The sequence below is a fragment of the Rhinopithecus roxellana genome, chromosome 5 (genome assembly GCF_007565055.1).
Source record: "Rhinopithecus roxellana isolate Shanxi Qingling chromosome 5, ASM756505v1, whole genome shotgun sequence".
In the NCBI taxonomy this organism is placed as follows: Eukaryota; Metazoa; Chordata; class Mammalia; order Primates; family Cercopithecidae; genus Rhinopithecus; species Rhinopithecus roxellana.
The window spans coordinates 92,372,546-92,398,019 of NC_044553.1; the positions used below are offsets into that span (position 1 = coordinate 92,372,546).

Consider the following 25,474-nt stretch of genomic DNA (forward strand, 5'->3'; position numbering starts at 1 on the left):
AAACCACACAAAATAGGTTAAATAACTAAATAACACATTTAAACAAAACCATTATTTATAAAACAAGATATAAGAAAGGGAAAGCAGCTCATAACACATTTAATTAGTGTTACACTTGATAAGGAAAGAAACCTAATTACTAGGGCAAAAGATAAGATCATTCTGTAACTATGAATATGTTTGGCACATAGTCTTACCCAAATATTTGTTGAATAAAACCAGCAGTGAAGACTGTAAAAGGAAAACATAACCTTAAAAAGAAACATGCAGTAAAGGAAACATAACCTAACCAAAGAGAGCTGCATTGCAACTTTTTGAAAATACCTAAATTTAATAAGCATCAACATACATTTTTCAGTGCTGTCATAGTTTAAGCTACTACCTTAGTGCTAAGGATTGAAAAATAAACTATTTCAAAACCTGAAAATTAGATAATCCCAAACTTTAAAAGTCACTTTCTTCTCCTCAATTATTAAGGGTTCTCAGGTAAATTATAGTTTTCACTTAGAGAACACTGTTCAAAGAGTTCTTACTTTAAGGTTACCCTGAAATGTTTGTCTTAGTTAAAACTCAGATGTATTGTGGTATTGTGATTTAAGGGCCAAGTGAATATCAAATGATTGGTGACCCCAGATGACTATATAAACTTGACTATTTCTAGAATCTGGTATGTGGATAAGCTTCTGCAACAGGGAATCCTTCCAAACCTAACGTAACTCAGTCTATGGGCAAAAAAAGTACCATAAGCCAGTACACTTTGCTTCACATTCTAAATTAAATACATAGATCATGACACACAATCCATGACCAAAAACAAAGAAAAAAGTAAACACATTACATATTAATACATTTTCCAAAGGAGTTATTCATAAGCGTCTAGCAAGAAAAAAAGTACAATGGCCAAAAGAGTTGAGAAAAATGCATTTTCTTGCACCCAAAATGTGCAAAATCTTTGGTTTTCTTTGTGATATTTGGAGACTTTGCTAAAGCTGCTGTTGAATGAGAACAACTACGCTACCATCATGAAAATCAATAATGCACCTGGTAAGAACACAAAAGACTGACTCACCTGTGTGGAATCCATTATCCTTTGAAAAAGCCCAAGTCTGGTACCAGAGGGCACAATGTACTTTCTACCAGACAAGAGGAGAACGATTTTTCCTCGTCCTGCTTTCCAGCTGCCCAAAGAATAGATCTCATAGTAATTGTAATATGACTCTTTTACAGAAATAAGAGGTGGATAAAGTGCTTACAAACAATAGCTATTTCATACAATTGTATTTCTAAATGTTCTTTCAGACTTTTATTGCTCAGAAAGTTAAATAATGTTAAATGAAAACTTTAATCTGTGTGTTTACTTAAAGCACAGATATTAAGAAGAAAAGGTTTTATGTCTGTATTCTTACAAACATATTGGAGACTTGCTGCTAAATACAAATATGAAAGGCAGCGAGGTGTTAATTGTAACCCCAGTGAGTTAAAATAGAGCCTTTATGAAATCCTGCATGTTACACAAGTATCAGAGGGGAAAGGCACTTTTATATACTGTTGCAGGGAATTAACCAGTGCACTTTAAAAAAAAAAATTTAGAAAGAGCTATCAAAATTTTATATTTCTAAATTTCCATCAATAGAAGCAATATCCATATAACGAAATATTACCTGCTAAAAAGGAGGTAAAGCGTATGCTGATGCTCAAAATCTACCACTAACTGAAAAAAAAAGGTAAAGGTGTAGTATGATTCTATTTGTGCAAATTTCAAATAATATGACCACATCATTCCAATAATGCATAAATTTATATTGTCCACTTGGAATAGATATATTATTTAATTGCATCAAAACTGTTTGCAACTTTAATCTTTCACATTTCAGTTTCTCTCACTTCATCTTCTCCCTACACAAGCCGGCTTGAATTTTCTACTACTTAAATAAATTCTAATCAGAAGATCTATTTCCATATCATACTATGCTCTCTGGGCAGAACAGAACTCTAAATAAGTAAAAATTATTCTTATAATTTTAAAAAATTCCTTTTAAATAACAGAATGATAATAAATATTTGACCTAAGGCTAGATATGATTTTATTAACTAATCGTCATTTAGAGAAATATTATGCATAAAGCAGTTTTACTTATAAGTCTAATTTATTTAACTTAGGCCTAACACATACAAAGCAAAGATTAAGTACAGTATACCTGCAATAAATAGTATGGCATGTAGAAAATTCCTTTTTAAACAAGAACAACAGGAAAAGTCTCCTTTTGAAAGGTTATTGGTATACCTTCTATTCAAAGCATCAACAATTTCCAAGATTCATCAAACTGGCCAACTAAAGAATGCATAGCATGTTAACGATGGCTACTCATCAACTCCATGTTGATGAGAATACGGAGCCAAAGTTACCAGATCTAGCAGTTTTTTAACAAAAGCGAGAGATCCAAACTTTTACATGATGTCTCCTCACTTTTACATGTTGGCAACTAATTCAGTTTTTGTTTTAATTTAAATGTTATGCAAGCCAACACTCCAGAGCCAAACAAAATTAATTTCGCCCTCAGGTTTCAAGTTTCAATCTCTAGGAAAGGTGCTGGAAGCTGAGGACAGAGAGAAGAAAGAAAAGTAAAATAGGCAGAGGTCAGCCCAGAAAAACCTTTACATGATAAGCTAAGGAATCTGGATTTTTAGCATACATTACAGTAGCATTTTTCAGGCTTATATTTCTTTAATAACAGAACTTTCTTCATACTAAATGTTACCCAGAAACTTAATATGTAAACAGATAAATGGAGACTGCTCTAGTTTAAGGGATGACAATGAGCAGCTGCCTCAAACAATCTCTCCAGAGTTTCAGTTTGAAATCTCTCAGGCAACACAGTTTGAAAATCACTGAACTACATGGGGTCTGTGTGTCAGGGATTACGTAAAGCCAGAGGAAAACATGGTGCGTCTTCCTAAAACATCAATTTTATGCAAAGGTTAGGGGTATGAGATAGAAAATTAGGAAGGCATATACTTTTTGTTTTAATACTAACACAGAAAATATTAAAAAATTAAAATCTTACATGCATTTTTAAGGTCAACCAAAACTTCAAAGGGGCTTTCAAAGTGACACTTCTAGTTGCACCTCCATACAAACTAGGGGTACAAATTTGTTTTCCTCCACTGTTAATGTTACTTTTTAAAATGTGAGAAGCACTGGTGGAAGACACAAGAAACCACCAAAGAAGTTTAAGCAGGAAGTATCATGGTTAAAAGGGGAAGACTATTTTTTGTTTTGTTTTCTGAATTTGGGTTTTTTTTTTTTTTGAGGGTTGGGAGGAGTGGGGCAGTAGTAAGCAGTATCCATGGTAATTAAGTTTGAAGCAGTCCTCAGCCAGCCAGGAGACAGTTGAAATAGTCTAAGTGGACCAGGCAACGTGGCTCACACCTGTAATCCCAGCACTCTGGGAAGCTGAGGTGGGAGGATCACTTGAGCCCAGGAGTTCAAGACCAACCTGGGCAACACAGTAAGACTCTGTCTCTACAAAAAGATAAATTAGCCAGGTGTAGTGGCACACTCGTGTAGTCTCTGCTACTCAGGAGGTTGACATGAGAGGATTGCTTGAGCCCTGGAAGCCACGGCTGCAACAAGCCATGATCTTGCCACTGCACTCTTACCTGGGCAACAGAGCAAAACCCTGCCTCAAAAAGAAAAAAAAAAAAAAAGTCCAAGTAGAGATGAGGAGGACACAGACTACAAGGGGAATAGGATAAAATCTGCAATTTGGAAGTTATTAAGGAGACAGTTATGGGCACAACTTCATAGTGCTTAGAAATAAACCTAGTACATATAGTATGACCGCAGCTTTCTTATTTGAATATCTGGTATATTTGTTGGCCCCACAGCCCTCTACCATCTAAATTATGCTCCTTAGATGGTTCCAACAACACTCATAACAATTATTGTAGTGTATTGTAATATTTTGTTTGTCTAACTTCCATACTTGGCTATGAGACCTCAGGGCAAAAATTACCTCTTATTCAACTTTGCATCATCAACTCCTTGTACATAGGAAGTCGTAAAATAAAAATTACAAAATAAATAAAGCATTGGAATCAATACACTGCCAAGAGCAGGAAAAAAAACTAAAAGCAAGGAAATGAATGAACAGCTTCTCCTATTTCCTATTCTACATATGTTCTAGTTGAGGACAGAAAGGGAATCTCTGTGACTCATCAGCATTTCTTAGACAAATGCCACAGGGGTAAAAATTTGGAAAGTATTAACTGAAACTAAATTGTAGTTTGTCTCCTATATTCTTCTGATGTAAACTAGGAGTAACATGAATGATATTCTAGGAAATCTTGCCCTAAAGCCCTAAGCTCATAGCTGCTGTTTGGTTCAAATGCTTAGGAACAGTCTATTAAAAATACATTTGAAACAAAATGTAGTATAACTTTATCAAACAAGACATTTCAATGTCTCAATTGATGACCAGAAAATGTCAAACATTCTAGTCTGTGTGTGTATGTGTGTGTGTGGACAATAAAGAAAAAATGCACTAAAATACTGCAAAATCTGGAACTGCATTTAGATAAAATTTTCATAGTGGCTTGAATACAGTCTATATATTGATGTAACTTGGAATTATCACCAAAAACTGAGGAAAGAGGTAAATGAGAGTAAGAAACTGTCAGATCAGTATGTATTTCCATCTCAAACACCAATCCCTCTAGATATAACAAAATAAATTACTCTCTATACCATTAGTTTTAAACAGGAAATTTTCAGCTTCTTAGAACTCTATGTTATGTTTCTGAACAACTTCTGCAATACCAGAAAGTTGCATATGATTTCTTAAGACTAACAAGTCAAATAGCCTGTTCTCGCTCAGTGAAATTTGAGAGCCAGTCACTTGGGATGATGACATCTTAAAATCAAGTTCTAGTCCAGGTCAAATACACTAATGGTTTAACCAAGCCAAAAACTAAATTCAAGAGAAACTGTAGGCTACTACTTAAACTGGAAGTGAATATCCTGTTGTCATTTACCTCCAAATACAAGAGAGCACAATTGATTTTGCCCAAAAATATGCAAGGGCATTTATACATTTTAAAAAGAAACTACATGACATCAAAATAGACATGGCTCTATTTTGTAAAACACATTTCTGTATTAATAATTAAATCCTCAAAAGACTACAGCTTTAGGCCACAAGTATACAGCCAGAAAGAGCACATGAATGACACCTTTGTGAGTCAAATGATATCTTCCCAGTAACACTAAAACTTTATACTTGCTTTATTTTCATTTTAATTGATTTGCAGTTGGCAGAAGTTCCTACCACTTACATCAAGATTTTTCCATCCTCCAGCTTAACTGTTAAATTGTAAGCAATCCATAAGACACTGTGAACTATAAAAATATACTATTTTTAAAAATTCTTCCATGATTACTCTTGAATATTCAGCCTCTTTAGTAATGGGAAAAGCACTTGTTAGCTCATTTTCTATAAAAGTTGAGAATTTCACATACAATAACGCATGTTCCAAGAGTAACAAAACATTATCTGAACTTTTCCAGACACGTGTAGCATACTCCAAAATGCAGAAGTTCTATTTTAAACTTTTTTCAATATAACTCTGTCTTGAATGCATTTGTGTTCAACAAATGTGTGTGGTTGCTGTGTACTATCACTGAAACTTTCCTTAATGACATAGACACATTGTTATGAACAGAGGTTCCCACATTGCGCTATACGTAAGTTAACAAAACTCAACCTTTGTTATCCCACAGTCCATGAAATAGGCTATCAAATAATGTAAGCATAATGAAATAAATAAAAAGTCTACTTTTCCCCAAAAAAAGACAAGTATTTACGTTTTAGAAGCATTACACAATGGCATCACATCATGTGCATATTTACTTACACAAATTCACTTATATATGTTCAGCAAAAAGAGAAAGACATTTTTAGAAAGCAGTCCCATTTCCCCAGCCTGTCCTCAGTGACAATCTCTATACCCCAGAGTAATCATAAAATGAGAGATGTCACTCTTCTGTTCCCTGTGTTGCACTCAGTTTCAATGCCTCTCCTAGAACAAGCGTCTTACTGGACTATATATGACAGTGTTTAAAGGAAGTCTTTTCAATATAATGCCAAAACAAGAGCCAATAATTTCATCTGGTGTTCAGGTAGGGAATACTGATTTATTACTATGCTGTAGGGAAAACTGGCTGCGCTAGGTTTAATGAAAAATTATTGGCCGGGCGCGGTGGCTCAAGCCTGTAATCCCAGCACTTTGGGAGGCCGAGACGGGCGGATCACAAGGTCAGGAGATCGAGACCATCCTGCCTAACACGGTGAAACCCCGTCTCTACTAAAAACTACAAAAAACTAGCCGGGCGAGGTGGCGGGCGCCTGTAGTCCCAGCTACTTGGGAGGCTGAGGCAGGAGAATGGCGTAGACCCGGGAGGCGGAGCTTGCAGTGAGCTGAGATCCGGCCACTGCACTCCAGCCTGGGCGACAGAGCGAGACTCTGTCTCAAAAAAAAAAAAAAAAAGAAAAATTATTTACCCATATGGACAATTTCTGATCTCTAATATTAAGGGTAATCTTCACCATATTTTCTGCTTTACATGACTTTAGAATACAAATTCCAGGCTGAGTGCAGTGACTAGCCTATAATCCCAACACTTTGGGAGGAAAAGGCAGGAGGATGGCTTGAGCCTAAGAGTTCAAGACCAGTATGGACAACAAAGCCTGACCCTGTCTCTACAAAAAATAAAAAATTAGGCCAGGCACGGTGGCTCACGCCTGTAATACCTGCACTTCAGGAGGCTGAGACGGGTGGATCATGAGGTCAGGAGATCAAGAACATCCTGGCCAACATAGTGAAACCCCATCTCTACTAAAAATACAAAAATTAGCCAGGTGTGGTGGCACGCGCCCGTAGTCCCAGCTACTCTGGAGGCTGAGACAGGAGAATCACTTGAACCCGGGAGGCAGAGGTTGCAGTGAGCTGAGATCGCCCCACTGCACTCCAGCCTAGGCGTCTAAAAAAAAAAAAAAATTAGCTGCGCACGGTGGCACATGCCTATAGTACTAGCTACTTGGGAGGCTGAGGCAGGAGGGTTCCTGAGCCCAGAGGTCTGAAGTTACAGTGAGCCATGATTATGCCACTATGCTCCAACCCAGGTGACAGAGTGAAATTTTGTCTCTGAAAAAAAAAAAAAAAAAACATATATACAAATTCCACATAAGATTCAACTCCACTGCATTATTACTTACAGAAACAAATCTATTAATAAGGTAAAAGTATTTTTATAAAGAATTAGTTCCTCAAATTGCTATTTCATGCATTATAGAATGTAACCCAGACCTTAGAGAATCATAGGAAGCTTATAGGATTCTCACAAAAACACTAAATTATTATCACATCTTACATGATATTAAAATGTTTAACTTTACAATACTACTAGATTCCCCCTTGATAACTTCTGAATAAAAGTAGTTTATGTGCCTCTGAACAAAAACCACTTCTCTCTCTAACGACAATGGCTTGTTGAACATGGGCCCTTAGAAATTTCTCCCGATTATTAAAAAAAAAAATCCCTAATATGTGTACAGCTTTTGGCAATGTGCCTTTTGTTTTAACAAAGATGAAGGGATTCTATTAGTTATCTGTTGCCGCATAACAAAACACCACCAAGCTTGACAGCTTAAAACAATAAACAATTTATTATCTCACAAAGTTTCTCAGTGTCAGGAATCCAGGAGCAGCTTATTTGTCAAGATGTCAGCTGAAGACAGGAAGACAGGACTGGGACTGAAGACTAAGATGGCTCACTCACTTGGCTGTTAGTAGAAGGCCTCAGTTCTTAACCACATGGAACTTCATAAGGCTGCTGACGACACATAAACTGTCTTTCACGACAGCAAGTTGCCCAAGAACATAGAGAGTAACCACATGGAAAGCCACAAAGTCTTTGTTAAAGACCTCGCCTTGGAAATGAGAAACTTCTACCATATTCGATTGGTTTATACAAGCAATCCTGATACAATCAGGGAGAAACTAAGCAAGGACATAAAAAGTAGGAGACAATAATCATTGGGAGCCCTCTTGGATTCAGGGTATTCCAGTGATAAATACACATATGTGGTTGGTGTGGTTTTACATATGGCCACAAATTCTTTATACTTCTTTCATCAAAAGGTGAAGCCCAATTCCCCTTACCCTGAATGTAAGCTGTATTTAGGACTCTGAACAAACAGAATGCAGCAGAAATGATGGTGTCTGAATGATGTTCACAGAAGACATTGTGGCTTCTGTTTGTCTCTCTCTTGAATCATCCACCAGAGGAGAGGAAAGCTACTGTGTCATGCGAACACTGAAGAAATCCTTAGGTGAGGCCCATGTAACAAAGAACTGACACCTCTAGCCAAAAAAAAACTGAGGACTACTGACAAAAACCACACGAGTGAGCTTAATACAGTCAGCCCTCCATATACATGGGGTTTTGCATGCTGTGAATACTGTATTTTCAATCCTCATCTGTTTTTTGAAATCCACATATAAGTGGACACACACACTTCAAACTCATGTTGTTTAAGGGTCAACTGTCTATCCTCCAACTCCAGTCAAGCCTTCAAATGAATAGAGCCCCAGCTGAATCTTGATCGCAATCTCATGAGACACCCTGAGCCAGAACTACCCAGCCCAGCCATGCTCAAATTCCTGACACACAAGAACCATGAGAAAATAAATGTTTGTTATTTTAAGCCATTTAGTTTTGTGATAATTTGTTAGACAGCAATAAATAACTAGTGCAGGCTGGGTGCGGTGGCTCACGCCTGTAATCCCAACACTCTGGGAGGCCGAGGTGGGTGGGTCACCTGCGGTCAGGAGTTCAAGATTAGCCTGGCCAACATGGCAAAACCCCGTCTCTTCTAAAAATACAAAAATTAGTCAGGCATGGTGGCGCACACCTGTAATCCCAGCTACTCAGGAGGCTGAGGCAGGAGAATTGCTCTAACTCAGGAGGCAGAGGTTGCAGTGAGCCAAGATCATGCCACTGCACTCCAGCCTCAGCGACAGAGAGTCCATCTCAAAAAATAATAATAATAACTAGTGCAATGGTAGAGCAACATGATTTCTTACAAAATTAGTTACTGTGTCAAGAATTAAAACAGCATTCTCCAAAGTGTTGTTTGTTTGCTTTGAGACAGAGCCTCACTCTCTCACCCAGGCTAGAGTATAGTGGCACATGCATAGCTCACTGTAGCCTTGACCTCCTGGACTCAAGCAATCCTCCTACCCCAGCCTCCAGAGCAGCTGGTACTACAGAGCACACACACACAAATAAGAAGGTAAAAATTAAAAGAACTCCTCTGTGAAAGTACTATGTACAATTTTTTTCTTTTGTCAAAAACATTTTTAAATATTATCTTGTGGCATCTTTTGAATAAAACATAACATACATCCTTAAAATAAATCTATTTTAAAATAAACTTTTTTTAAAATGCAAATATTAAAAATTATATTTCTAATCCCAAAGAATATAGATATAGATCCTTAAATGGTCCTCACATGTGCTCCAATAGATCTCAAAAATACAGCATCTGGCATGTCATACTTCATAAATCCTATCACTTTTGAAAGCTTTTTTGTCCCATATCTTCTATTCCAAATCCATTCTAGATCAATAGCAAGAAATAAGATCAAATAAAACAACATATTTTGGTAACATTATCTGAAACAGTACCAAAATATGATGATTTCTTTAGAAACATGTTAGTTAACACCAAAAAGAAAACACACTAGAACTATTTATAAAGAAATTATATTTAATTTTGGTAAATTTCAAGATATTTATATTTTAATGAGATGAATTGTTTGTAAGTAAACCAGTTAGTGCTAGATGCAGTTTGCTTCAGTTACCTGAAATTAGAATAGCAAGTTCATTAAATATATATAAATCAGTGGTGCAGAGGCACTGCACCATATTGATGGAGGCTTCATTAATTTTCAATGATATAACCACTGTCATATTTGTGTTCTAAAAAAACTAAGTGAGGTATACAATCACTTGTCCTCATCTCAAAATTCTTTTTTACATATTCCAACTTAGTAAATGAAAAGAAAACCTAACACTCCAAACATTTCTGATAAAGTCTGGTAAATTTTACATTTTCTTATCTTTTTGTAGAGAATATATATATTTGTTTGTACATGTAAATAATGTATATTTCTGTAAAAATAAATATGAAAAATAAAAATACTATAAAATAAGTTGTCCTACAAATCATTTCACTGCATCAGCAATACAATTCATTTAGGCTTCCTAGTTGGCATCTGATTATACATCAAAAACCAAATATTATGTCATTGTTTATATATCATCAATAAAAAATCAAGATGTGGCAAATACAGTATCAGGAAAAATATCATTATTGAATATTTAAAGATGCTTTTTATCATGTTAGCACCCTAGAAAATAAAATAGAAAGAGAAAATTGTTCTAAGCAGATCAAAATGATTTTTAATATTGTAGTTTTTTCATCTTATGCATGAGTTTGAGTTACAACCCAGTTGCATTACAGCAAAAAAAAATTATTTAGCCAACAAGTAATCAAAATATAATTGAAAATTAATTTTGAAATTTAATTTCTGACTGGGATTTACACACAAAAAAAGAGACTGGAGCTGTCCAGGTGGGCTATGCAACCATATATCCTTTCTTAGACTTCAGTTTCCCCATCTGATTAAAAAAAAAAAAGGTGGAGGGAGACCTAAAATATAACTAGAAGGATGTTTGCTAAGCTCCTTCCAAATTTAAATTAAGTCTGTCAACTTCCTATCAATCCTTTTAATAAAATAAATAGCATTTTGTAAGCTGTACTTTTGCACAAGCTTTCATACTAAGCCTGAGAGCCAAATCAGACATCACATTCCACTTTCCTAAAGGGGCTAATATTTAGATAATTTCTCTTCAGTGGCTGCTTTAGACAAAACCATTTCCGTATTTGGAACCACGTACATTTGTATATTTGGTATCACCCAAACATTTTTGTTCCCTTGATGCTAACTTTGCAAAACCTGTACCCAACCAACCAAAATGATTTGCTTCCCCAAAGGACCTTTTCCTAAATCAGCAGAACAGCAAAAATTAGGCTGCAAGATTTCAGGTTTATGTTTCTTTAGCAAACAGTAATTTTTTTAAAAAAATATCTTATTTAACAATAAACCCCACTTTCACATCTTAACTACAAAGAATATTTTTATAACTATAAACTTTCCTTTTCTTCCTTGTTAAAAAAAAAAAAAAGCCGGGCGCGGTGGCTCATGCCTGTAATCCCAGCACTTTGGGAGGCCGAGGCGGGCAGATCACGAGGTCAAGGGATCGAGACGATCCTGGCTAACATGGTGAAACCCCATCTCTACTAAAAACATACAAAAAAGATTAGCTGGGCTTGGTGGTGGGCGCCTGTAGTCCCAGCTACTTGGGAGGCTGAGGCAGGAGAACGGCATGAACCCGGGAGGCGGAGCTTGCAGTGAGCCGAGATCACGCCACTGCACTCCAGCCTGGGCGACAGAACGAGACTCCGTCTCAAAAAAAAAAAAAAAAGAAAGAAAGAAAGAAAAACTAATTTATTTTTAATGACTCAAACGAAGAGCTAAGACACTATAAAAGAAAAGGGGGCAGAAGCCATGTCTGCCACATTCACTGTTGTTTCCCCAGAACTGTATTTTCAACCCTCTTAGACCACAAAATTTAACTAGATAGAGTATAAAATACTGGTCCCCACCTCGAAAGACTACGGTAGGGCCCAGAAATCTGCATTTTAAAGCAGCACCCCAGATGATTCTTAGGATGAGGTAAGTTTTGGAATCACTGGCCGGAAAATTTATTGAGTGTATGAGAAAGACTGCAAATACATTAATTAGTAAACACCAACAACTAGTAAATTACTGTTGTCTTATTTTTTCTTTGAAAATAGGCTTAACACATTTGAAACCTGAAGAAAACCATTAAAATCTCATTTAATTTTCACTCAATTATTCTCATTCTATTTGCTGTCTCAGGAACAAGCTGCTAAGTAAACAAAATAAATTGCCGAAAGAGTCCTGAAACTTAAGCTAAAAAACTGTATTTTTTTGGACATAGAATACTGAAAATAACTCTGTATGGATTATAGAGTAAATTTACTTGAATTCATAGATTTACTTGAATTCTTAAATTTACTCTAACTGTGCCTCATCTAATCTTCACAGTAAAGTATCACTACTAACTAGTGAACCCATTGTACAGATGAGAAAAAGTTTTAACAAGAATCACTAATTTTCCCTAAATCTCACAGCTAATAATAAGTAGCAAACCTAGGATTCCAACCCAGGCAATCATACTATCAGTATATATTTGTTAGACATAATATTTTTATGCCCACAGCAGAAAAAAAGCAATGAGAAAAAATTAATTCCATTTTTATATTTGTATCCCTAAAGGAAACTAATGAACTACTATTTTAGATCCTTACAGAATAAAATAATTTGCAATTTAACAAATAAGTTTGAACATCCAATAGATAGATTCACCTGTTTGACCCTTGGAATACAAGTTTGAGAACATAATTTCCATGGAAAAGAGAATGTTCATGAAGCCAAAGATGCTATGAAACTTTCTGATACCTGCAGGTAGAAATCTGGATAGATTTCCTCCAAAATTCAAAACTATATATAGTCGTGCACTACACAAGGACATTTTGGTCAAAGACAGACCACATATACAATGATGTCTGTTCCTTAAGATTATAATACAGCTGAAAAATTCCTATCACCTAATGACTTCGTAGCCATCCTAACATGTTAGCACAACACATTACTCACCTGCTTATGGTGATACTAGGGTAAACAAACCTACTGTGCCACCAGTCATATGAAAATATAGCATATACAATTATGTACAGTGCATAGTAGTTAATAATGATAATAAATGACTATGATATTGGTTTGTATATTTACTATACTATGACTTCTTAATCCTTATTTTATAGTGTACTCCTTCTACTAATTAAAAAAAAGTTAACTGTGAAACAGCCTCAGCAGATCATTCAGGAGGTATTCTAGAAGAAGGCATTGTTATCATAGAAGATGCCAACTCCATGCATGTTATTGCTCTCGAAGACTTTCCAATAGGAAAAAACGTGAGACGAAGACAGCGATATTGATGATCCTTGACCCTGGGTAGGCCTAGGCTAATGTGTGTCCTACTGTGTATGTTTGTATCTTCGTTTTTAATGAAAATGCTAAAAAAGTAAAAACAAAAATAGGGCCATGTGTAGTGGCTCACGCCTGCAATCCCAGCACTTTGGGAGGCCAAGGCGAGAGGATCACTTGAGCCCAGGAGTTCAAGACCAGCCTGGGCAACATAATGACACCTCATCCCTACTAAAAATCAAAAAAATTAACCGGGCATGGTGGTGCCAACCTGGAGTCCCAGCTGTTCAGAAGGCTACAGCTGAAGGATTGCTTAAGCCAGGGATGTCATGACTGCAGTGAGCCGTGATCATGCCCCTGCAGTTCAGCCTGGTTGACAGAGTGAGACCCTGTCTCAAAAAAAGGAAAAACTAAATTTAAAATATTTTCTTTTCTTTTTTCCCCCCCGAGACAGTCTCGCTCTGTCGCCCAGGCTGGAGTGCAGTAGCGCAATCTCGGCTCACTGCAATCTCTGCCTCCCAGGTTCAGGCAATTCTCCTGCCTCCGCCTCCCAAGTAGCTGGGACGACAGGTGTGTGCCACCACGCTCGGCTAATTTTTGGTATTTTCAGTAGAGACAGTGTTTCACTATGTTAGCCAGGATGGTCTCGATCTCCTGACCTAGTGATCTGCCCGCCTCAGCCTCCCAAAGTGCTGGGATTACAAGCGTGAGCCACCACTCCTGGCCTTAAAATGTTTTCAATTGAAAAAAAGTTTAAGTCTTATAGAATAAGGATATAAATAAAATATTTTTGTATAGCTGCATAATTTGTGTTTTAAGCTAGGTATTACAAAACAGTCAAAAAGTTCAAAAAAAGAAAAATTTATAAAGTAAAATTGTTACCATAAGCTAGGGTTTATTATTGAAGAAAGAAAATTTTTTTATAAATTTAGTGTAGCCTAAGTGTACAGGGCTTATAATGTCTACAGTAGTGTATAGTAATATCCTAGGCCTTAACATTCACTCACCACTTACTCACTGACTCACCCAGAACAACTTCCAGTCCCGCAAACTCCTTTCATGGTAACTGCCCTATATAGGCGTATCATTTTATCCTTTTTTACTGTACCTTTTCTATGTTTAGATATGATTAGATACACAAAAACCATTGTGTTACAACTGCCTACAGTACTCAGTACAGTAACACACGTTACACAGACCTGTAGCCTAAGAGCAATAAGCTACACCATATAGCTTAGGTATAGTATAGACTATACCAGGTACTATACCATAAGCACACTGTATGATGTGCACACAGTAAAACTGCCTAACATGAGTTTCTCAGAATGTATACCCATCATTAAGACATAATTTTGGGCAGGGTGCGGTGGCTCACGCCTGTAATCCCAGCACTTTGGGAGGCTGAGGCAGGCGGATCATGAGGTCAGGAGATTGAGACCATTCTGGCCAACACGGTGAAACCCTGTCTCCACTAAAAATACAAAAAATTAGTCGGGCGTGGTGGCAGGTGCCTGTAGTCCCAGCTACTCAGGAGGCTGAGGCAGGAGAATGGCGTGGACCAGGGAGGCGGAGCTTGCAGTGAGCCGAGATCGCGCCACTGCACTCCAGCCTGGACGACAGAGCCAGACTCCATCTCAGAAAAAAAAAATAAAAAAAGACATAATTTTGTGTGTGTGTGTGTGTGTATGTATATATATATGAAATAAATCTTTAAAAAGGATTCCCAGTGTAGAAGAGAATTAGAGGAGAGTAGAAATATTACAAATAATATAATCACTAAATATCTTGTAAACATAGTTTTAAAGAACTATAAGTTACGCTCAGTAAGAAAAGTAACTAAGTATATTAGCATGCTGCATCTTAAAGACTGAAGTACACTAATAGTCATTTCTGATCAAACAAAAAATATATATGAGTCATATAATAAGCAATCTGTAATGAAATATTCATATTCTGCAGAGTGATCAGCACCATCCCTCACACTGGGAAAAAACAATTACAACTAACACAAATAACTAAATAACTGAAACTTTATTTTATGAAAGAGTTTTATTAATGTTGTAAGGTCAAAGAAAAGACTACTGACTACAATGATTTTTTCTTTTTTTCTTTTTTTTTTTTGAGACAGAGTCTCACTCTGTATCACCTAGGCTAGAGTGCAGTGGTGCAGTCTCGGCTCACTGCAACCTCCGCCTCCCTGGTTCAAGCGATTCTACTGCCTCAGTTTCCCGAGTAGCTGGAATTACAGGCATACCCCACCACGTCTGGCTAATTTTTTCTATTTTTAGTAGAGCTGGGGTTTCACTATGTTGGTCAGGCTGGTCTCGAACTCCTGACCTCGTAATCCACCTGCCTCGGCCTCCCAAAGCACTGGGATTACAGACGTGAGCCACTGCACACAGTCAATAATTTTCTAAGTAACTATTAAATTATCCAAATTTTAAGAGCTTCAAGGGGCTGGATGCTATCTATTATAAACAAGTGAACAAATCAAAGTTAAATGGCTGGCCTATAACTCGCTAGTCTATGCTGAAACTACAGCCTAGATTTTCTAACTTGAGATTTGGTATTCCTTCTACTCCTCAACCTGTCTCTTGATAATTAAGATACATGCAACACCAACTCTTACATATGTGTGAAAGCACAAACTACCTCCCCTTCAGAAGAATCTTGAGATATCTTCACTGTAATTACCAGTCAGAAGACAGGAGGCATCAATTCTCTAGCGTTGTTCTGCATCATTATACTGCTAATCAACCTCAAAACACTCCATTAAAAGAAAACAATGCTTACAAAAGTATTAGGGAAGGAGCTGAGGTAGTAAAAACAAAGTAATCAGAACTGTACAACAAAAAAGAAAATGTTAACAGGGCACTGCCAATTTCGAGGTAAAGAAAATAAACTGGGGCCGGGCACAACAGCTCATGCCTGTAATCCCAGCACTTTGGGAGACCAAGGTGGGAGGCCAAGGTGGGCAGATCACTTGAGTTCAGGAGTTCAAGACCAGCCTGGGCAAGATGGCCAAACCCCATCTCTACTAAAAATACAAAAATTAGCCAGGTGTGGTGGGACACACCTGTAATCCCAGCTACTCAGGAGGCTACAGCATGAGAATTGCTTGAACCCGGGAGGCAAGGTTGCAGTAAGCCAAGATCGCACCACTGCACTCCAACCTAGGCAACAGAGCGAGACTGTCTCAAACAAAAAAGAAAAGCAAGAGGTACACTGGGAAACTGGGAAAAATCTGCAAGACTACAGGCAGAAGTAAATGCCTTAATAATAGTGAGGCTAGCTTTCGCTAACAAATATGACGGAGTAACTGATGCCAGATTAGCCTTCCCACCAGGAGCAACCATAAAACGAAGTGCATAATACAACTGTTTACAGGCATTAGACAACAGGCAGGACGGGACATCCGTGAGAGATAGGAAACTCCCTACAAATTGCCTCAGCTTTCTATCTGGGAAAAATTGCCATGACCATGCCTGGCAAACAAGAGTTTAAGAAGGGAATAGTGATTGTGCTCAGTCAAATAGGCAGAGATCAGAATGCAGAGTAGCTGATGTGGCTGAAATCCACAAGGCAGAGAGGCTAGAAGACATGTAGGATTCCCCCATAAATCCCTGGCCAAGAAATAGGCTGTACATGTGTAGGGCAAAACTAATCAAGGCTTAAAAGAGAGTGGTTAAGAGACGAAAATACACTCCAGTTGAGGAATACTGGGTATACTTAGAGCTCCCACCAGCCAAAGCAGAGAAACCACATTAACACCTTATTAACAGCTCAGATATCCAGCTGAGATACCAAAAATGCCTCAACTAAGAGTAAGAACCACATCCTAGAATAAGGCATACACTAGGTGCACTCTTAAAAAGACTAAATTCAAGCCCCAACAAGTTTTTGAAGGGATTAAAAATGTGAGGTTGAGTTACACTAAAGGAAGGAAACAATGGGTTCTCCACATATCATTCTAGCAAAGAGTAAAACCAAGCCTACACAAGTTCAAAGTGATCTGCCAGTAAATGAACTACCTGCAAGAATTTTAAAAATCAACACTTTTCACAAAAAGACAAAATCCAGAATTTCTATAATGTACCACCGACAATTAAAAAGTAGTAAACACGCAAAAATAAATGAGAAGAAAAATGTAACCTGCAGTCAATAGAAACCAACCCTGAGATGGCTGGGCGTGATGGCTCACACCCGTAATCCCCGCACTTTGGGAGGCTGAGGCATGCAGATCACTTGAGCTCAGGAGTTTGAGATCAGCCTGGGAAACATAGCAAGACCCTGTCTCTACTAAAAATCTTAAAAAAGAAAAAAAAAATCCTGGGCGCGGTGGCTCACACCTGTAATCCCAGCACTTTAGGAGGCCAAGATGGGCGGATCACGAGGTCAGAAGATCGAGACCATCCTGGCTAACACGGTGAAACTCTGTCTCTACTAAAAATACAAAAAATTAGTCTGGCATGGTGGCGGGTGCCTGTAGTCCCAGCTACTCGGGAGGCTGAGGCAGGAGAATGGCGTGAACCTGGGAGGCGGAGCTTGCAGTGAACTGAGATCGCACCACTGCACTCCAGCCTAGGCGACAGAGTGAGACTCCATCTCAAAAAAATAAATAAATAAAATAAAAAATAAATAAATAAAAAATAAAAATAAATAAAAATTAGCCAGGTGAGGTGCCATGCACCTGTAGCCCTGGCTACTCAGGAGGCTGAGGCAGGAGGATCACTTGAGCCCAGGAGTTATACTACATGGCTTAAAAAATTTTGTAAAGTAAATGAATGGAAAAAGGCATACTATCAAATAGTAAGCACAAGAAAACTGACAGTGCCAAATTATTATCAAATAGAATCTTCAGGAAAAAGTGTATTACAAGAGATAAAGAGGGCCATTTCATAATGATAAAAGGAGAAATGTATTAGGAAGGCATAACAATCCCAAATATGTACCTAAGAAGAGAGTTCCAAAACGCATAAAGTATGACAAAACTTACAAGAAAAACTGACAAATCTATAATCATAGTGGAGTAATTCATAAGATGAGTAGATAAAATAAATTAATAAAGATACAGAAGATCTGTGTAATGCTATCAACCAAGATGGGTATGGTAGTATGTACCACATTTATAACTTATACTACACTACACCCAACAACCACAGAATGCATATTCTTTTCAAATGTATAATGATTGTTCACAAAGACAGGCCATATGCTGGACCATAAGTAAGCTTTCAAAAAACTTCAAAAGACTGAAATTTTATAGAGTTATGTCCTCTTATCACAACAGTAAATTATAAATTAATATCTAGAATGTCCCTTTTCTAAATCTTCCACCTAGAATAAGTGCCTTTTCCTAATTTTCTACCCAGAGGGGGCTCTGTTTCTCAATTTGCACAAAGGTACTGAATAAGATCAGTACATTAAATGACTTAATACCACTAATCATTCTTTTTTTTTTTTTTTTTTTTGAGAAGGAGTCTCGCTCTGTCACCCAGGCTGGAGTGCAGTGGCCAGATCTCAGCTCACTGCAAACTCCGCCTCCCGGGTTTACGCCATTCTCCTGCCTCAGCCTCCCGAGTAGCTGGGACTACAGGCGCCCGCCACCTCGCCCGGCTATTTTTTTGTATTTTTTTAGTAGAGACGGGGTTTCACCGTGTTAGCCAGGATGGTCTCGATCTCCTGACCTCGTGATCCGCCCGCCTCGGCCTCCCAAAGTGCTGGGATTACAGGCTTGAGCCACCGCGCCCGGCCGCCACTTATCATTCTTATCAACAAATAAATTCAAACTTAATCTGATAAAACTTTTAAACATAACTAACAATTTAGAGGAAATACTGAGAACAGAAGAACATATTTAACAATATCACAAAGATGCAATAAGCAAAATTCAGACTCTTCAGGATAAACTATCCAGTAACATTAGTAAATGAGAAACAGGAGAACAGAAAAAAAAAAGGGAAAAAAGAAAGAGAAAGATCTTAAGTAACTATCGCAAAATATTGCCTTTATATATCAGGATGGTAGGTACTTGATTTTGCTTATCTTGTGCTTTGTGTCTTGTGCGTGTTTAAAATGAAAAAAGTAGATTTAGCATGTAAAATTTCCAGAGACAAGTTTTGCCAAGAATGGTTGGGATAGAAATTAATTTTTTTTTTAAGACAGAGTCTTGCTCTGTAGCCTAGGCTGGAGTACAATGGTATGATCTCAGCTCACTGCAACCTTCACCTCCCAGGTTCAAGTGATTCTCCTGCCTTAGCCTCCCAAGTAGCTGGGATTACAGGCACATGCCACCACACCTGGCTAATTTTTGCATTTTTAGTAGAGAAGGGGTTTCACTATGTTGACCAGGATGGTCTTGAACTCCTGACCTCAGGTGATCCACCCGCCTCGGACTCCCAAAGTGCTGGGATTACAGGCGTAAGCCACGGCGTCCAACCAGAAATTAAATTATTAAAGCCTGTACTTTAATGAGAATTAGATACCACCGCCTCCATATAATTCTATATGCCTTCAGAACGGAAGGCCCATTTCTTGAAATAAGTGGCCTGATAAAGAAAAAAAAACTATCATTTTCTGTAATTAAGACAATGGTCATCCTTGAACAGAAAAAAAAAAAACATGAAATCCAATCTTCGTCTATATGCATACAATCAATTCATTTGTGCATTTGCTAGATTAAATTGATAAGTAGAGAAATATCCTTCTTCAATTGCAAGCAGCTAAGACAGAAAGGTATTTAATAATGTTTCACCTCTTTTCTCTCATCTCTGCTCCTGTATTTTCTCCCTTAAGTAAAACTCCTAGTTAATTTTTCCATAACCCTATAGTTCCTCTTTCATGAAGCACTACTCCTACTCACTTTATCACTTGCCTCCAAAAAGTCTTCGCTACTTGAGGACACAAAAAAAAATAAGTTAATAAAATCCTGTGGAAGCCAGGCTTCAAGATAGCCCAATGATATTCACACTCTTGGTATTCACACTTTTGTGTGTACTCTCCCACATTATAACACTACAATACACCAGAGGTGATGGTCTATCACTTCTATCATTAGGTTTTAAAAGGCTCTGCAGCTTCCAGTTCCCTTCCTCTCTCCCTTTCTCTCTTCCCCGCTCCATCTCCCCAACCTTCCTCACCTGTGCTCATATCACTAGTTCTGAGAGAAGCCATGTCATAAGTAGCCCTATGTAAGAGTCCATAGGGAAGAACTGAAGCCTCCTGAAAAGAGCCACATGAGTGACCTTGGAAACAGATACTCCAGGCCCAGTCAAGTCCAGACTGCAGTCCTAGCCAACAACTTGACTACAACATCGTAAGACTGAGCCAGAATCATTCAGCAAAATAATTCCTGCTCCTCTCAAGCTAACAAGCGTATTATAAAAATGCCTATATTCAATCCCATGAAATACATGCTATAAAAACTCAACGAAGTATCAAAAAAAATTTTCATTAAGAGCCAAGATGAGGTCGGGGACAGTGGCTCACACCTGTAATCTCAGCACTTTGGGAGGCCGAGGCGGGCAGATCACCTGAGGTTGGGAGTTCAAGACCAGCCTGACCAACATGGAGAAACCCCGTCTCTACTAAAACTACAAAATTAGCCGGGCGTAGTGGTGCATCTCTGTAATCCCAGCTACTCGGGAGGCTGAGAAAGGATAATTGCTTGAACCCGGGAGGCGGAGGTTGCGGTAAGCTATCTCGCCATTGCACTCCAGCCTGGGCAACAACAGCAAAACTCCATCTCAGGCTGGGCGTGGTGGCTCATGCCTGTAATCTCAACACTTTGGGAGGATGAAGGTGGCTGGATCACCAAGTTAGTAGTTTGAGACCAGCCTGGCCAACACAGTGAAACCCCCATCTCTACTAAAAATACAAAAATTAGCCGAGCATGGTGGCATGCACCTGTAATCCCAGCTACTTGGGAGGCTGAGACAGGAGAATCACTTGAACCTGAGAGATGGAGGTTGCAGTGAGCCGAGATCATGCCACTGCACTCCAGCTTGGGTGACAGAACAAGACTTCGTCTAAAAAAAAAAAAAAAAAATCCAAGATGTTTTTCTTATCAGAAAAGCATCTGATAAGATGCTTTTAAACATCTTTTAAAATGCAAGATTTTAAAAAATACTATTACCCAATATAGGCAATAGGAATCTCCATACAGTTGTTGGGAATATAATTGACAAGATCTTTTTTTTTTTTTTTTTTTTTAAGATGGGGTTTCCCTATGTTGTCCAAGTTGGTCCCGAACTCCTGGGCTCAAGCAATCCTCCCTCCTCAGCCCCCAAGTAGCTAGGATTACAGGTAGGCACAACCATGCCTGTCTTGACATAATCTTTTTTGAGAACAACTGGGCCATATTTATCAAATTTAAAAGCCAGAAACTCTGACCCAACAATTCTACTACCGGACATTACCCTATGATTTTTACCTGTTATATCTTATGATATACTGGCCTAAGTGCTCAGAGATATATATGTATATATATATATGCATATTTATGGATGGTTACTCCAGGGAAAAATTGGAAAATTAAATAAATATTAATTTTAAAAATTTGGGTAAATAAATTATATTTGAACAATGGACTACTATCAAATTGTTAAAAGAGAAAAACATATGCATATTGATCTAGAGAAATTACCCAATATACATAATGAAAAAAGCAAGGAAATATATACATATATACACACATATATGTTTCTGCTATATTCCTGTTTATGCTAAAGGAAGAAAAAGTTTTCTACCCAAACACACCCATGTTTACATATGCCTAGAAAATATCTGAAAATATACACAAACAACCTAAAAGTTGTCACCTCTGGAGAAGTGAACCACGAAATTTTTTTTTTTTTTTTTTTTTTTTTTTGACAGAGTCTGGCTCAGTTGCCAGGTTGGAGTGCAGTGGCACAATCTCAGCTCAATGCAAGCTCCACCTCCTGGGGTGAACCACAAAAATTTTTACCTTTCACTTAATAATTTAGGATGCTTTTATTATTGTTTATATAATTTTAATTTTTTTAAATGATTGCCAAAAAAATCAGTGAGTTCTCTCCTCCATTCAGAAACAGTAGTGTGTTAGCCTAGATTAAAGTACTTCCTTAAAAGTACTAATTAGATAGACAATATGCTAAAGAAAATTACAACAAAGTCGTTATAATCAAAGCTGTATTTTCATGTTTTATAGTGTACCGAAATCATTTAAAGCTAATCATTATTGTGCAAGTATTTCACAGCAGGCCAAGTAAGTCCTGTTTTAATTTTATTTCTGCTTATCACCCATGCCACATGCAAAGAATATTAATAATAAAATAGCCAATATATAGTAAACAAATATTATGTAACAGAAACTCTACTAAATATCTCTAAATATTTTACATATGTTATTTAATACTTAAGGACCATGATACAAGCAGCACTATTTTCTCTATCGTACAAACAAGAACTGCTAACAAAGAGTTAGTCATTTGCCTAAGGCCACAGAGCCGGTAAAAGAATGTGAAATCAGACAGGCTCATTCCAAAGCTTGTTCTCTCAGCCAGTATGCTACAGCCTTTTACTCATTTTGTTCACATTTCAAGTCAAAAAAGGACTGTAAAATGTAGCCTGTTATCTAACAGGTTAGCAAATTAATCAGATTAAATGCAACACCAGAATGAATTAGACAAAAGTCTTAACTCTTAGACCTTAACAAAAAGGGCTGAGGACACAACAAAAGCAATTTCAATTAAAATAAATATTTTATAATTGCCTAATGAAAATGCCATTTATGTTAACTGAAATTGTATAATCTTCCCTGAATGCTAATTGCTGCTAGGCCAGAAAATTACATTTAGCATCCTTCTGGTAAATTACATTTAGTTAGCATCCTTCCCAAAAAAACAAACTCTCTTTCCTGTTCCACTTTCCTGTTTCCACTATAACAAACCCGATAAAGAAAAATGGAGAGAAATTGAACGAAAAAAATGGAAAAGAAATTGAACGAAAAAAATGGAGAGAAATCTCTCTAAAAACAGTCTATCTACAGTGTTTTCCATATAGAATTCCCTTTTCCATGCATTCTTCTCGATTACTTTTACCTTCTAATCTTAAACCATTCAATCACAGCTCTACTATACTTCCTTTGCAGAGTAAAGCAAAGGAAAATAAAGATTAGAAAAGTTAAGTAAGCTAATAAATCCCATATAATAATTATAGCTACAGCTAATCATGCAATTTATGCTTACCTGAAGACCCTGTCATTGCTCTACATTTTTGTCAGCATTTGGGGGTTGCGAGGAGACCTTATCTACACACTATAGATTATCCATTATTTTTTGCCTCCAATAAACCTCAAAGAACCTACAGGAATATGTGCTCACCATTACATGGCACCTTTTTATCCCAAAGTGCTTTCTAGAACCACCTTCACTAAACCACATCTGACAAGAAATCTGGCAAGAAACACTTTGACCAATTCCAGTTTCAAAATACACAAACTCAACCTCCCTCCTTCTACCCCCTTCCCTTGAAAATGGGCGTTCTAAAGTCAGACTTCCTGGGTTCCAATTCTCTCAAGGCCCACTTAATAAGGGACCTTGAGCAGTCTCAATTTCCTTCCCTGTGAAATGGAAATACCAGTACCTACTTCATGGGACTGTTGTAGGAATGAACTGAGATAATTCATGGTAAGGCGCTTAGAACACTGCCTGGCACAAAATGTGCACTCAAATGCCAGCCATTATTATATCTTCAAAATTAACTACCTAGAGTCCGGGTTTTCTTCATTTTAATGATGGGAGTCTAACCGAACTCCATCAGGACAAGTGGGCATACACATAGGGTTTTTTAATTAACTCATACAATAAATAGCAGCAGTATGTACTCAAGCAAATTTTAAGTTTTCATAGCACTTTCGCACTTTTTCAATAAAAACATTTCATATGAAATAAACACTCCAATACCCCACGCTTTTAATCAGCGATGTCTAGAGCCCAGTAAACAACCCAAAGCCTGGAAATACAGTCGGGATATTACTCATTGACTATGGAGGAGGGAACCTGACAAACTGCTGGGAGCCACACTGAGAACCCGCAGTTCAAAGCATGCCAGAGCCGCTCGGGGCTAGCGGCTACAGTCCATTTAAAGCCACAACGCCGTCTTTTCCTATTTCCTCCCCAATGTTGAAACTAACAACGCCCTTTGCTCCCACTAAGAAGAGGCCTAGCATCTCCCGGCCCTCTCCTCCCACCCAGCGCGTCTCTCCCCCAGGGAATCCACTGCCGCCCAACTCACAGAGTGTGTCCGCACACATTCACCATCAGCTTCAAGGAAGGGTTCCGATATTTGGTGGTCTTACACCGAGGGCAACCCTGATCGTCCATGGCGGTTTCCCTCCTACAGACTCCCCCGGGCGGCTGCTTCAGCCACAGCCACCTTACAAGCCCCCTCAGACGCGACCAAGCAGGTTCCTACCAACAGGCGCTTGGCAGAGATGGTCCGTTCGCGAAAGAGCACCGGCCAGGGGCGAGGCGCTGCAACACAAACGTTCCGGCAGTCAGTTCCCCGGTCTTGCATCTAGAGCTTGGTCTTAGCCTTCCGTAAAGCAACTTAATACCTTGAATTTGACAGGGGAACTTTTAAAATGGCAAATTAAACACAAATCCTTATCTCCACGCACCCAGTTGCGTTTTTCAAGGTACTGTGTCACAATTAGGAAGATAAATTCCATCTTGTTCTGTCTGGAAACATTCCCATGATTTCAAAGATTTATGAGCGGAGTACTTACTTTCTTTTGGACCACTTAATAGCCTGTGCTTTATACTTCTTTATAATTGCATAGTCATGTAAGCTAGGCTGATAATATGCATTCGCAGATACAAAATTTGAAAAAGCTATCTACTCCCCCATCAGACAGTATTTATTTCCCCAAATACCTAGGATAAAATCATATAAGAATACATACAGAAGAATTTAGTTCAGCAATTCCAAGATCTGATAGCCTGAATATCTATGTAAATTGTAAACCATGTTCATCACATTTATCAAGAAGGCAAATTGAAGTCTGTAAACAGCTCTATTAAATAATAAACTTTCCCACTGTAAAGGACACATCTTATTCATCTCCAAAATAAAGATTTGTTGATACTTAATAAGTAGACTAAGTGAAGAATTAATGAATGACTATCAAGCAATGGTGTAATGTGAAAATTTTAGTGTCATTTTTGTAACCACCTTCACCTGACCCAAACTCCATCAGAAGGCAACATGGAAACAAGATTTTTCAACTAATCTC

General features: G+C 37.8%; 1 protein-coding gene across 1 annotated transcript in view; it reads right to left on the minus strand.

Annotated features, from left to right (window-relative positions):
* The window catches only part of MNAT1 (MNAT1 component of CDK activating kinase), a 245,187-nt gene extending 220,485 nt beyond the window's left edge, over nt 1-24,702 (minus strand). Inside the window, exon 1 of the mRNA XM_010354636.1 lies at nt 24,475-24,702. Within this exon, the coding sequence (XP_010352938.1) occupies nt 24,475-24,563 (89 nt within the window). The 5' untranslated portion in view covers nt 24,564-24,702. The remainder of the gene's footprint in view (nt 1-24,474) is intronic.
* Between the last annotated feature and the right edge of the window lie 772 nt (nt 24,703-25,474).